Below are 13,242 nucleotides of genomic sequence, written 5' to 3'. Positions count from 1 at the left end.
TCATTAGCCAAGCCTCCAGATGCATCCATCTTGGTTCTGAACCAGTGCATTAAGGCTGTGGTCAGGCGGCTATGTCAGAACAAGTTGAAGCTGAATCCAGAAAAGTCAGAGGCAATGCTGGTTGGGAAGGCTGATATTCTATAGGGACCAGATCCACTTGTCCTAGAAGGAGTGAAGTTAGATTTCTCAGAGCAGGTCAAGAGCTTGAGGCACCCTGTCTTATTTTTTGAAATGGTGGCCAGAGCACCTTTTATCAGCTGCATATGGTACACCAACTCTCTGGCTACCTAGACCTAATTGATTGGGACATACTGATCCATGCTTCTGTAATCTCACTATTAGATTAGTGCAATGTGCTCTACATGGGGCTGCACTGAAGACAACCTGGAAAATACAACCGGTCCAGAATGCAGCCCAACTGTTGGCAGGGGCTAGCCACTGGCAACGTTTCTTGCCCAGTTTGAAACAGCTACATTGGCTGCCAGTCTGTTTCTGAGTTCAATTCAAGATGCTGGTCGTGACTTTTAAAGCCCTTCATGACCGAGGACCCACATACTTGAAGACCCATCTCCTTCCATATGTCCCAGTGCGTCAATTATGATCCTCAGGCAGCCATTTGTTGGCTGTCCCTCCTTTTAGGTGGCCCATCTGGCAGGGACCAGAACCCATGTCTTTTCCGTCATGTTCCCTGCCCTGTAGAATAGGCTCCCTGAAGAGGTGACGGGAGCTCCTCCTTGGAGATATTCAGGAGGCGCTACAAAGCTTGCTTGTTTCCCAGGACTTATTTTAAAGGGCAGGCATCGGTTAAGGGAGAGGGAAGGATTTTATCTGGAATTTTTTAAAAAAAACTTTTGTAAGCTGCCTTGAACTATGTGGAAAGGTGGGGTATAAATGCTTAAATAAATAAATGAGTTGTCAACTCCAGGTTGGGAATCTCCTGGAGATTTGGGAGTGAAGCTTGGGGAGGGAAAGGTTGGAGAAGGGAGGGAGCTCAGTCAGTATAATGCCATCAAGTCTACCCTCCAAAGAAGCCTTTTTCTCCAGGAGTATTGATCTCTGTGGTCTGGAGATCAGCTGTAAACAGAGTTTCACCCTTCTAAATCCATTCAACTAAAAAGATGTTGTAGCTGTTTTACCCTGTTGGTAGGCTGCCACACGTTCCTTTGCTGGCTAACTGGTGGGATTACTTTAAGAGGGGGGGGGGGAACGGAATGGATACCCAGAAGGAAGGACAGGATAGGGCACAGAGTTTCATCCAGCCGCCTGGAGCCATTTCTAAATGTTTCCTGCACTCCAGAACCTAGAAACTTGCTATTTGTAGAAAGGAAAGTTGCCAAACACAAACAATTTTTTTTAAAAAAATCTTTTTCAGGAATCTTATGTTGTACAGCAACAACAAATTCCTGTCAGCACCATAAACAGGAGTCCTGTGACACCTCAAATACTAACAGAAGCAGAAGTTTGTGGACTAAAGCCCACTTCTTCAGATGGGATGAGCAGATTCTCATAAAATCATTGCACGTAGAAACAGTCAAATGAACAGCACGGACAAGGGCCATGAAATGCAAGAATTGCAGGGCAAAATGTAACAGAGGAAAATTCAAAAACATAAAATAGCTATATAGGAAGGATTCGCACACTGCATCTAGAACATCTTGCTCCAAAAAATGCATGCCATAATTAAAAAAATCATTAGTCTTTAAAGTGTCATGAGACGCCTAATTTTTTTTGCTGCAGCACACTAACACGGCTACCCTCCTGAAATTATTTTCAAAATCAGTGTGTGTGTAGCAGGGGGAGGGAATTATAGAGCAAGGTTACCAGCTCCAGGTTGGGAAATTCTAGAGATTTTGGGAGCGGAGCCTGGAATGGGTGCTTTGGTAAGACAAGGGACTTCAGCAGGGTATAATGCCATACAGTCCACTTTCCAATGCAGCCATTTTCTCCAGGGAAACTGATCTCAGTAGTTTGAAGATATGTTGTACTTTTGGGAGATCTCCAGGCCATACAGAAAACATTTTATAGAGGGGACGCTATTATATGCAAGTATCAACTTTGCAATCATAAGCAGTTACTCCAGTCTAACTTCATTGACTTCAGTGGGCTTAGACTTGGAGTAACTCTTTTTAGGATTGCACTGCAAGCTATCTTAAAGAAATGCAAATGTTTAGCTTAATTCCTTTTAGGAAACAATTATACATGCAGAGTTCTAACACAAGCAATTCAAGCACCATTTTTTTTTCAAAGCAAGGTCTGCATGGCTAAAGAAAGCATACCTGGGAAAGTAAACCTCTTCCTCAAGTATTTCCACCAGTTTAGGAGCACTCGTGCTTAATAGGACTCCTCACAAGAAGGCTGAAGTTGCCATTGGCTTCAAGCATAGGTGCCATATTCCTTCACTTCAGCTCTGGTTTCAAGGAACTTTCCAGAATGCAGCCAATCCCATTTTAAAGAGACAGGAACAGATTAACTGGGAGGCACCCCTCAAGAGACAGACACTTAAAGCCGCATCCAATAATGCAGTGTCAACACTTAAACTGTCAATGGGAGAATCAAGTGATTAATATCATGTTGCATTATTATTTAAAAATGTGGGGTCACAGTAAGGTTGCCAGCTCTGATTTGGGAAATGCCTGAAGCTTTGGGGGTAGAACATAGGGAATGCAGAGTTTTATGGGATGCGATTCCATAGAATCCTCCCTCCAAAGCTGCCGTTTTCTCCAGGGGGATTGATCTCCATTGTCTGGAGATCAACTGTAATTCCAGGAGAACTCCAGGCTCAGGGCCTAGAGTTGGCAACCCTAGGTCAGAGTGAAGCAAGGACAGGTAAATTGCCCAGTCTCCTGAAACTCAGTTCCATAGGAAGCAGATCATTGGCACTAGGGGTAGAGCCTATTAGAAGCAGGGAATGCTTCCTCATGAGTCAGGAGGATGCCTGTTCTGAGTTACCAGTAGGGTTGCCAGCTCCAAGTTGGGAAATTCCTGGAGATTTGGGGGGTGAAGCCTGGAGAAGGCAGGGTATGGGGAGGGAAAGGACCTCAGCATGGTATAATTCCACAGAGTCAACCTTCCAAAGCAGCCATTTTCTCCAGGGGAACTGATCTCTGTGGCCTGAAGATCAGTAAATAATAATAATAACAACAACATTCGATTTATATACCGCCCTTCAGGACAACTTAACGCCCACTCAGAGCAGTTTACAAAGTATGTCATTATTATCCCCACAACAAAACACCCTGTGAGGTGGGTGGGGCTGAGAGAGCTCCAGAGAGCTCTGATTAGCCCAAGGTCACACAGATGGCTTCAAGTGGAGGAGTGGGGAATCAAACCCGGCTCTCCAGATTAGAGTCCCACGCTCTTAACCACTACCCAAAACTGGCTCTCTCAACTGGCCAGCCTCCAGCCACCTCCTGGAGGCTGGCAACCTTAGTTACCAGCCTCAAGGTAGCACCTGGAATTCTTCTGGAATTACAACTGATCTCAGTGTCTAGAGAGGGGCATGGCTAGGCTCAGGCCAAGGCCTCCAATCTACTGACCCAATTATTTAAGAGGTACTTTATCAGAGGGCCCCCAAAATCCTAGAACCAGCACTGAAATCCTAGTTATAAGTTTCAGATGAGAATTTAAGTGCTTTCTTCAAACATCCCCCCAAAAAGAACAAGGGGAGACTGATTCAAGGCTGGTTCACGTTTTACTCTTTTCAGATCTACCCCTCAAAATGTTCAAAAATGTGTGAACAGCAAGTTCGTGGAAGTACACATCTGGAATCCTCTAGGAGAGAAACGCAGCTGGAGTGATGCATGAATAAGTGGACAAATGGAGAGATAAGCAAAACCCTCTCCTTCTGCTCTTCCCCATCACAGCTTAAACTCATGGCCTCCCAAGGCTACTTTTCATTTTTTTTTTTAAAAAAAGTTGGGACTGCCAACCCAGTGGACCCCTGCCAACAGATTTGGGAGCCAACAGCGGATCCCCGCTAACTATATTTCCAACCAAGGTTTGCCATTGCATACTGTGTAAAAGGTCCAGAGTCATTGAATTAAAACAGCCCTAACAATATTATTCCCTTGCTAAAAAGAAGAAACAGCAACATTTTTTTTTCCCTCCTGTGACAAAACCCAGATCTTGGACAAGCAACTGACAGACGGAGAGTTTATCAAATAACTAAACCGGCAGAGCGCAAATGTCTAATCTGGTAAAACAAGCGACTATATAATCAACTGGATTAAACAACAATCACTCTAAACAGGAAATTCCAGCCCCTGCCACCAGCTGTCAATTAACCTTACCCCCGATTGTAAACTCACGGATAAAACACATCCTATTCTGCAAGGCAGGCCTGCAAAGGAGTCGGAGCAAATTAAAAGAAGAAAGCAGAGAGCCTTGAGTCTACACGGAGTCTCGTAACAAATATTACTAGTGATCGGAACATGCTGAGAAGGCTCAAGTAACACCAAATCCCCCTTTCAGCTGCTACAGCCTTTTACCATTTGGGCTCTAATAAACATGTGTTCCCAATATTTTCTCTCGTGAATATGTCTTATTCAAAACCCAAAAGCTGCATGCTTGCCAATCCCAAACCCTTGATTGGTAAGCGCATACCAATTGACCTTGCCACTCTTCCCCCCTCCCCAACTGGCTGTAAGCCCCCTTTCCCCAACATTCTTTGAGTCACATTTATAAGCAACAGAAATTTCCTCCCCTCTTTCATATTCTCTCTAAGGCAGTGGTGGGAGGCTGTCTAAAACTAGGGATTCTGGTCACAGACTCACAGTGAGTGCTGTAAGAAGAACATGCTAGCCTGTTCATGACTGCATGTAGTAGGGTTGCCAGCTTTCAGTTGTAAAATTCCTGGAGGGGGTGTAACCTGGATGGGCAGGTTTGGAGAGGGGAGGGATCTCAGCAGGGTATAAGAGTCTACCCGCCAAAGCAGCCATTTTCTCCAGGGGTACTGATTTCTGTAGTCAGTTGTTATTCTGGGAGAGCTCCAGGGCCCACCTGGAGGTTGGCAACCCTAGCATGTAGGCATCACCAATGCAGCTGAACAAGGTGAAGAACTGTAGGATTCATAGCTGCCAGGAGAACACAAGGATCCTAATAGGTCTGATGACAATACAAGGGCTCAGACTTGGGCTGCCTTCTTAGACTACCAACGTACTGCTTCTGTCAAGGCTGGGTGGACTTGGCCCAGCTGTGTCAGCCGCTTGCTTGGCCTCCAGGCTGTGAACCCAAACTCTTTCTTACAGAAGGCCTTCTTCTGGTCAGAACTGGCCCAGTGCTGGAGGAAGTGACAGAGTACAGATAGGGCACTTCTTCAGAAAGGAGCATTAGGTCATGAGACAGTACGCTTGTACAGGGAGTCCTCTGGTACCTTAAAGACTAGCAGATGTGTTACAGCATAGCCTTTTGTAGACTAGGGCTCACTTCCAGAAATGCACAGGCTTCAAAAAGATGCTGGTCACCTTGAAGCTGCAACAAATGTTTCTGTCTTTACGGTGCCTCAAGAACCATTGCAGTTTTACTGCAACAGGCTAAGGCTAACACTAACATGGGCTGCATCCACCACACCTTGCTGGATAATGTGTTCTTGTCGCACTACAGCAAGACCTCCCAGTAGCAAATGATTGTTATTGTACAACAATGGCACACGGTCCAATGATCTGTGGATGCAGCCACAATTAAGCAATCCGGAGTTTTACACGATCCTTGGATAACAACCCTTCAGCTCACCACATGTGAACAAGAAAGTGGGAGACATCAGAGTGCTTAGAACGGCATGCCTACACAGCACTGCAGTGGAGCATTCAGAGGGTAGTGGCTTCTACCTGCTTCTCCGGGAAATTTTTGCCTGGTAAGACTATGGATGTTTTCACACTTCTTACCAGCCGCGGAACATCACCCAAAGCTCCCAGAACGACAGCGTCTTCCTGACGCAATTTTGTGCGAGAACCGGAGTTATGACGGGAAATCGCGGCAGGAATTACGGGAGCTTTGCACGATGTTCTGCGGCCCGTAAGAAGTGTGAAAACAGCCTATCCTTCTAAGCAGCTAATACTGATGTCATGACTCATGACCACATGAAGATCACTTAGTCTACCAAGTTCAGTGTTATCTACTATGTCCGGCAGTGGCTCTCCAGGGTTTCCAGTAGAGGTCGTTCACATCACCTGTGCTTTTAAAACGGAGATGCTGGGGATGGAACACAGGACCTTTTACATGCAAGGCAGATGTTCTACCACGGAGAGACAGCCCCATTCTTTTGCTCATGCTACCTGAAAAGGCTGTACTTCCCTTAAACTCAGAATTCCATAGAATATAATTGTGGTCTTTTGTTTTGAACCCATGCCACCTGTTGTCAACAATCAATGACAATGGTAAATCTAAGCATATGTTATGTTAGGCTAGAAACAGATGAATGTTTATTTTGGAGAAGAGAAACCGGCACAAAAGAAGTAACTTCACTGCCTTGCTTACTCAACTATCTTCTCTGTTCATGTGTTTGGCGAAGTGTTACACCCAACAAAACGACTTCACCAGAAATGATAGCAAGATGGAAAATCTTCATGCAAACACTGATTGCAATTGTGTTGCAGCTCTCTTAAAGACTACTGCCCATACCCAGTCTTAGACAGAGAGAACAGAGTCAGTATTTGGAGGAACATGTCAGAATGGAGGAGCTTCCTTTCCCCAACCCACCATTCACAAAGTGTTTCTTATACGCTCCTATGAGGCAATCTTGCTTTTTCCCAATTGAGGGCATGCTCAGAGGGGTGCAAAGAGAGAGGAGAAACTGCACTGGGGAGCCGGAAGGATAAGAACCCCCATCATTTTGGTTCATACTGTTGGAAGAGGAGGATTCAGCACTGTCCCTTTCCTCAGGTTTCAGAGGGGGACACACCAAAGAGTTAGAAAGATAGAGAGGTCAGGGCACACTGTTTTCTGTTTACTGTTGTTTACTGCTCTGACTGTCCTTTAATATGCAGATTGCTATTCTCAGGATTTCCTCCTCCTGACCTCTCTCTCTCTCCTTCTCTTCCTGGCTTTGATCCAGGCAACACCTCTCTACTTCTCCTCCCTCCATCTTGGCAGCATGGATGCAGGCCTTGTCCTGCCATCCATGTCCATCCTTAGACTAGACAAGTCGTTAGGATCTATCTCTCCTCCTTTCCTATCACAGCATGGAGTTCCTGCAATAAAGAACTCGTATTTCTTTTCTATATATAAACCAAGTATATGCTTTTGTTATTTTCATTCATTGCACACACACCAGCTAGCAGAACGAGCTCACAACCACCTTTAATCATGCTTCCTTTGCCAAACGATAGACTCTGCTAACAGCCCAAACAAAGAATCCTTTAATTAGGTTTCTGGGACCTACATAATGATTTATTTATCACATACTGCCTAAGGGTAGTAGACAAATAAAAGTTACATCCATCTGACCTTTTACCTTTGACTGTCAGGGCAGTGATATGCAGAGGCAAACAGGAAGCCTATTTGCCTGTCTAGTGAATTAGTATCCCTGGTTATTAATGAATGGGACCAGCATTAAATGCAACAGACTAAACTATATAATACATTTATTATGTCAATATTCCATGTACCTAAATATCGTATGTTTTCTGCTGACTCTTTGGGAGAACAGGAGGTTGGGGCAAGATTATATTTTGCCCAGGACTCCCAATTACGCCCACTACATCCATCAAGTTAGCCCCTACACATGTGCATTATAACTGCCAGGAGCAAAAGGAAGTTGTGCCAATGGAGGACTGGAGTAGAAAGAAAGAGATGAGATGAGCCAGCTTTGTCCCCTCACTTGCTACTCAAGAATGACAGCCACATAATGGGGGGGGTGACTTTTGCTGTCATCGCTGATCATCGGTTGAGGGTAGGGTGGAAGAAACAGCTGTCTGACCCAAGCCCTCTTCAGTTCTCATCAATTCTTGCCACCTCCTTGTAGGCACTGAGCCCACACTGTTTCTCATCCACACGGAAGTACACATATTGATGATATGCTCAACTTTTGCATGCGGGAGGCTGGAACCACAATAGTAGCACCCAGTACACATCTATGGACTCTTCCTGATATACGTTTCACGTGCAAATGGTAATGCTTTCAAAATTGCCTGGTGCATTTTTGCTTTGTTCATGGAGAACAGCCAATGTTCTCTCTCAGCCAATGCAATACTCATCAAAGTCTTTTTCTATTCCAGGATCTGATTGCAGAAGAGAGGCATCTTAAGCCTGGTGATCGGCAATAAAGCTGCCATTATTGGGGAGAATTTTCACTCTAAATGGGGGAGGCTGTGTTGACTCAGCTCTGGCAGGCTCGTAATAGTATCTTGCACTACCTTCCAGAGTGGGTTCCTCCACTTCAATGAGCCCTGCATTTATTCTTCCTCCCACTGAAATAAATGGGAGCTAATTAGTAGGAGGTCAGAAACCAAAATAGCGGAAAAAAGCAACAACAGCCTTTGATCTCTATTCTTCCGTTGTAATGCAAAGTTTCCCAGTGCCAGCACTCCTTGATTTGTGGTGGGATATGACCCATCTTGCAAGGAATTTCTTTGTCAGTAAGAAACTCCCACTTACCACCTGCCCCTTCCCAAATCTAACAGTGAAATCCTACACAGAGTAGGATTCTAAACCCATTGACTTCTCTGACTTGACGGGGGGGGGGGCCTGTTAGAATGGCATTGTAAATCAGTGAGTAATCCTAAAATCCATTCTTGCACCATGATGATTTTCTATATAAAGGACCATCAGCATTATTCAAAAAGTAACAAACAAAAAAGGAAGTTCCTGCTCTGAGGTGCTTACAAGCTGTTGATTTAACAAGGGAGGTAAGAGAGAGATGCAAGGGAAAGGAAAAGACCTGGGTAATGAAGATAGTGACCCTCATCTAGGGCTGCCAATCCCCCGCCCAGGGCGGAGGTGTTCCCACCTCCTCCCCCCGACCCCACTTACCTGGCCCCCAGGGCACCCCCCGGTGGCACGGCAACCCCACTTACCCCCTGGGGTGACCCCCTGGCGGCGCGGCATGCTCCCACACTCCGCCATGGTGCCCCACGCACCCCACGACAGCACGCTCGTGCGCCCTGCAACGGGCCCGTTTCGGGCCCGCGGGGAGTGATTCAGCCCTTTGGAGAGTGTGGGAGCACACGCTGGGCCGCATTTTGACCCGCATGATGGTGTCACTTTCTGGAAGTGACATCATCACGCACGGCAAGAGAAGGGACACTGGAAAGAGTGGAGGGTGAGTACCAGGTTCTCAGTCCCCCACCGGGGGACTCAAGGGAACTGGCAACCCTATCCTCATCCCACCTTCCACGTCCCGCCCCCGCTTACCTTGCCTATGGGGGAGGAACGCTCCTGTGAGCCACAGCAGCCCAATTCAGACTGGATTGGGCTGGAATCAGGGCAGATTTGGCCCGAATAGGGCCTGATACAGCCAGATTCAGGCCTAATTTGGCCTGAACTGGGCTGTTGCGGAGCATGGGAGTGCTCCCACACTCTGCAGCAGTTGGTTTCGGGCCAATTCGGGCGCTAGAGTTCTCAGGAGCGCGTCCATTCACTGCAGCAGCCCAATTGGGACTGAATCAGACTGAATTCAGCCAAATTAGGCCTGATTCAGTCCCCTGGGGAGCACGCAAACACTCCCATGGTGGTACGTGACCCACACAATGATGTCACCGGAAGTAACAGCATCTTGTGGGCTGGGAGCGCATGCATGCAGAGCATGCACACAACAGGTGAATCAATAAGGTGGGTGCTGGGCCTCCAACCTCCCACCCAGGGGGTCAGGGGACATGGCAACCCTATCCCAAGGGCATCTAGGGGCCTTGAGAACCAGCATTAAAGTCTTGGACTAGGATTTACGAAACCCAGGTTCTAATTCCAACTCTACCATGGAAGCTTACTTGACTACAAACCAGTCACTCATCAGTTTAACCTAACCCACAAGGTTGATGCTGTGAGGATAACAGGAAGGCAAGGACAGCCTTGCCCCGCTGGGGAGAAAAGTGTGTGGGGGGATTTAAATAAAATAATAACTCATGGCTGAGTAAGTTTCTTAAACTGGGTCTCCACTGGTCTGAATCTGGGTGAACTTACCCGATTTCAGAAGAGGTTGAGTGTAATCCAACCGCGGCCAGTGTGATGACATCACTTCTGGGAGTGATGTCATCAAGCAGGCGCCAGAGTGCATGCACTTTGAGTGTGCACGAAGAAGAGCACACTGCTAGGATGAGGTAGTGCCAAGTTTCTCCCACCCACCCACCCACACCCACACACACACACAGGGATGGTAGGGACCTGGCAACTCAAGTGAGGTGCTGTGCCTGCAGACATGTACAGTCCCAGCCCAGATAGCTCCCTAGGTTCTAGGCCAAGATATTCATGGGTAAGCACTGGAGTTTCTGACATATAAGCATAAGTTAGAAAAATTGCTTTTAATCCAATCTAAACACTGGGAAAGCCATTGACACAGAACAGATAGTTAAAGTGTGATCCTAAACAAAGTTACACCCCTCTAAGCCCATCAATATCAATAGGCTTAGAAGGGTGCAACTCTGCTTTGGATGGCACCATTAATGAAGTCGTAGGGCCAGGGTCATTCTCAGCCATGCCATTTGCAATTCTCTGGTTCCAAACCATGTTTGTTAGTTCTGGCTAATTGACAGAGTTAGATGTCACACTTTCATTTGTTTCTGAAGCTCTTTGGTTTGGCCATGTTACAATATTGAGCTTGGCTTTTCCTTCTAACAATGAGTGGTAACTTTTCTTTATTAAAGTGTAAGTTACTTCACTTCAGTGCCTTAAAATGGCATTATACTGAGGTTTGGGTAATATGTAAATTTATTTAAATGTGGTTACTGACATGACTGAGAAACTGAAATGTCTCCAGTTAGCTACCTTAATAAATATGGGAAAATATACTTTTCATTAAAGTAGCCAGTTCTTTTGAGTGACACAGTGCTTACAATACAGTCATAGCTGGAAACAACTGGATTCATCAGTCCCCCAACCCAACTGAATTCCAGATGTTTGCATTCTGGACTGTCTCAGGTGAAACGAGCCACAGGAATGTCCAATTTTTAAACAGACTTTAAGTGTTTAATTTGAACAGATCTCTTTACTTAGACTGCCACATGCCCCAGCCTAGGGCATCCAGCTTTCTATATCCTTTTGGGGTCACTCGGAGGAATTTGACAATGGAAGAGGAGAAAGTCCTAAGAAAAGGGATAGAAAACAGATGCTAGGGGGTGGGAGAGGAAACAGGAAGAATATGTATATAAACAGCAGAGGGAAAGAGGAATGCAGGAAGGAAAATGAGAAGAAACAAAACCAATGCACACAGCAATAAAATCTGCATTGTATCCCAAGACGGGCAATGCAACGAAACAGCAAGCCAGTACGGGAGAAGGTCAGAGGTCAAGATTTTGGAGGATAGTTACTCTGCAGGGTCCAGTGTGGTTACCTTTGCAGGAAAAGGAATGCAAGCAGCTTTCGGTGAGGGGGAAGAAAGCATTGGGTTTAGAATTAAACATTAGAAACATTTGTTGGAACGCTGCCCTGTCATTTTTTTTTTCATATTTAGTAATAGTTCGTGGTGATGAGCATCAGATACAGGCATGGCTTGCAGAGAATTTCTCATTGTGCAGGGTGGGTTAAAGAAGACACAGCCTGCAATTCACTATTTATTCCAGAAGGAAATCCTATGTAAATGAAGTAGCAGATATTTAACAGAAGATTTTGTGTCCCAAACTTCTAGAACAATTGCTCCACAAACTCTGTGTTGGGACACACTAAAGCACTAATGAGAGCAATGCATTAATTAATTAATTAATTAACGCCTCCTGTGAGACTCTGGGCAATCAACCTTGTATGAGGGCAGATAATTCTGTTAGGTCTCTACACCACCAATGATAGGAGTGATCCAATTCTACTGGTACAGAGATGAATTATCTAGAGTCGTCTGCTGTGTCTCTGTGTAAGTCTGTTCTGGGCATGCCTTGTTTTGTACTTTTCATCATCAAGATTTACATATATTCCATTTTAATTAAGGGGGGAAATCTGTATTGTTACTCTATTTTCCTTTTGACATCATCAGAGGATCCTAAACATATGGAATAGTCTGTAATCCGTACAGTCCTGTATATACATGTAAGTGTACATGAAATACAAAGCAATGCAGTCAGTCAAAGAGGGTTTGAAAGCATTTGCTTACCTGGATCATGGAAAGGTATCAAAGCAAAGTTGAAAAGTGGTCTCTTGGGTCTCTTCAAAGAGGTCTCCAGGATTTTGGATGCTCCCTCGATTACCTGCACTAAGTCATCATACATTGAACCAGTCACATCAAACACAAAGGCCAAGGTGGATGCTCCTTCTGGGATTTCTTCAACAGCCGGTTGAGGTTCCGGCTGTAAAGCAACATCTTGTGCACAGCAAGGAGAGAAAAGAAGAGCACAAAGGAATGATGCACAGAATCCCACTGACCACAGAGGGACTTTTTGGTGGGAATTCATTTTTTTTTCTTCTCTTCCCCTCTGGTACCTAAGTAATGTATTCAGTTCCCCACACTAAGCATCACAAAGGATCGAGCTTGGTAACCAAAAGCAAAAATAGCATCTGATCTTTTCCAAAGCGACAACAAAAGTCCTTTCCCCCCCCTCCACAAATCTCTCCTCACTGCCTCTTAAGGGAGGTAAAGAGACAAGGGAATGGGGCAGCTTTTTGCCTACAAGTTGCAAGTTGCTGGTTCTTCTTCCCTTCCCCAGTCTACTTGTCTGAAAGAGTTTGGCAGCCTCTCACCCAGGGAAGGGGGAGAGAGAGAGTCCCATTCATGTCCCTTGCGCAGCTGCTGCTGCTTCTGCTGCCGCCTCTGGATTCCTTGGCAAGAGACGGCACGGGAGGCTCTCAAAAGTTCGGCTGCTGTTGAGAGTCTTTGGCTAGAGACTGAGGCTTCTCACCGTTGCTGGTGCTTCTGAGAGAACAAGGAGTGGATGCTCAGAGCAGCCTGCTCGCTCATTGGTCAGCCTGAATTCCCCACCTTTGCCTCCGAGGCCCCCTTTTAGGGTGACTTGCTAAAAAAGGTATTTGAGGTCACTTGAGTGCCACAAAAAAATCACTCAAGGCAAAACGTTTTCAGATGCGGTAATGAAAACAGGCACAGTAGTGATTTGTTATGAAGAGAAATATGGGAGGAGGGAGGCCTTTTCTGACTCCCTTTATTGAGACTGT

At 45.7% G+C, this 13,242-nt stretch overlaps 1 protein-coding gene across 1 annotated transcript in view; it reads right to left on the bottom strand.

Annotated features, from left to right (window-relative positions):
* The window catches only part of HMCN1 (hemicentin 1), a 278,171-nt gene extending 265,442 nt beyond the window's left edge, over positions 1–12,729 (bottom strand). Inside the window, exon 1 of the mRNA XM_054980206.1 lies at positions 12,230–12,729. Coding sequence (XP_054836181.1) covers positions 12,230–12,527 — 298 coding nt within the window. The 5' untranslated portion in view covers positions 12,528–12,729. The remainder of the gene's footprint in view (positions 1–12,229) is intronic.
* Positions 12,730–13,242: the final 513 nt, after the last annotated feature.

The sequence above is a fragment of the Eublepharis macularius genome, chromosome 5, assembly GCF_028583425.1.
Source record: "Eublepharis macularius isolate TG4126 chromosome 5, MPM_Emac_v1.0, whole genome shotgun sequence".
Classification (NCBI taxonomy): Eukaryota; Metazoa; Chordata; class Lepidosauria; order Squamata; family Eublepharidae; genus Eublepharis; species Eublepharis macularius.
Note: the sequence above shows the minus strand (reverse complement) of the source record. Positions and strands in the feature narration are given on the sequence as shown.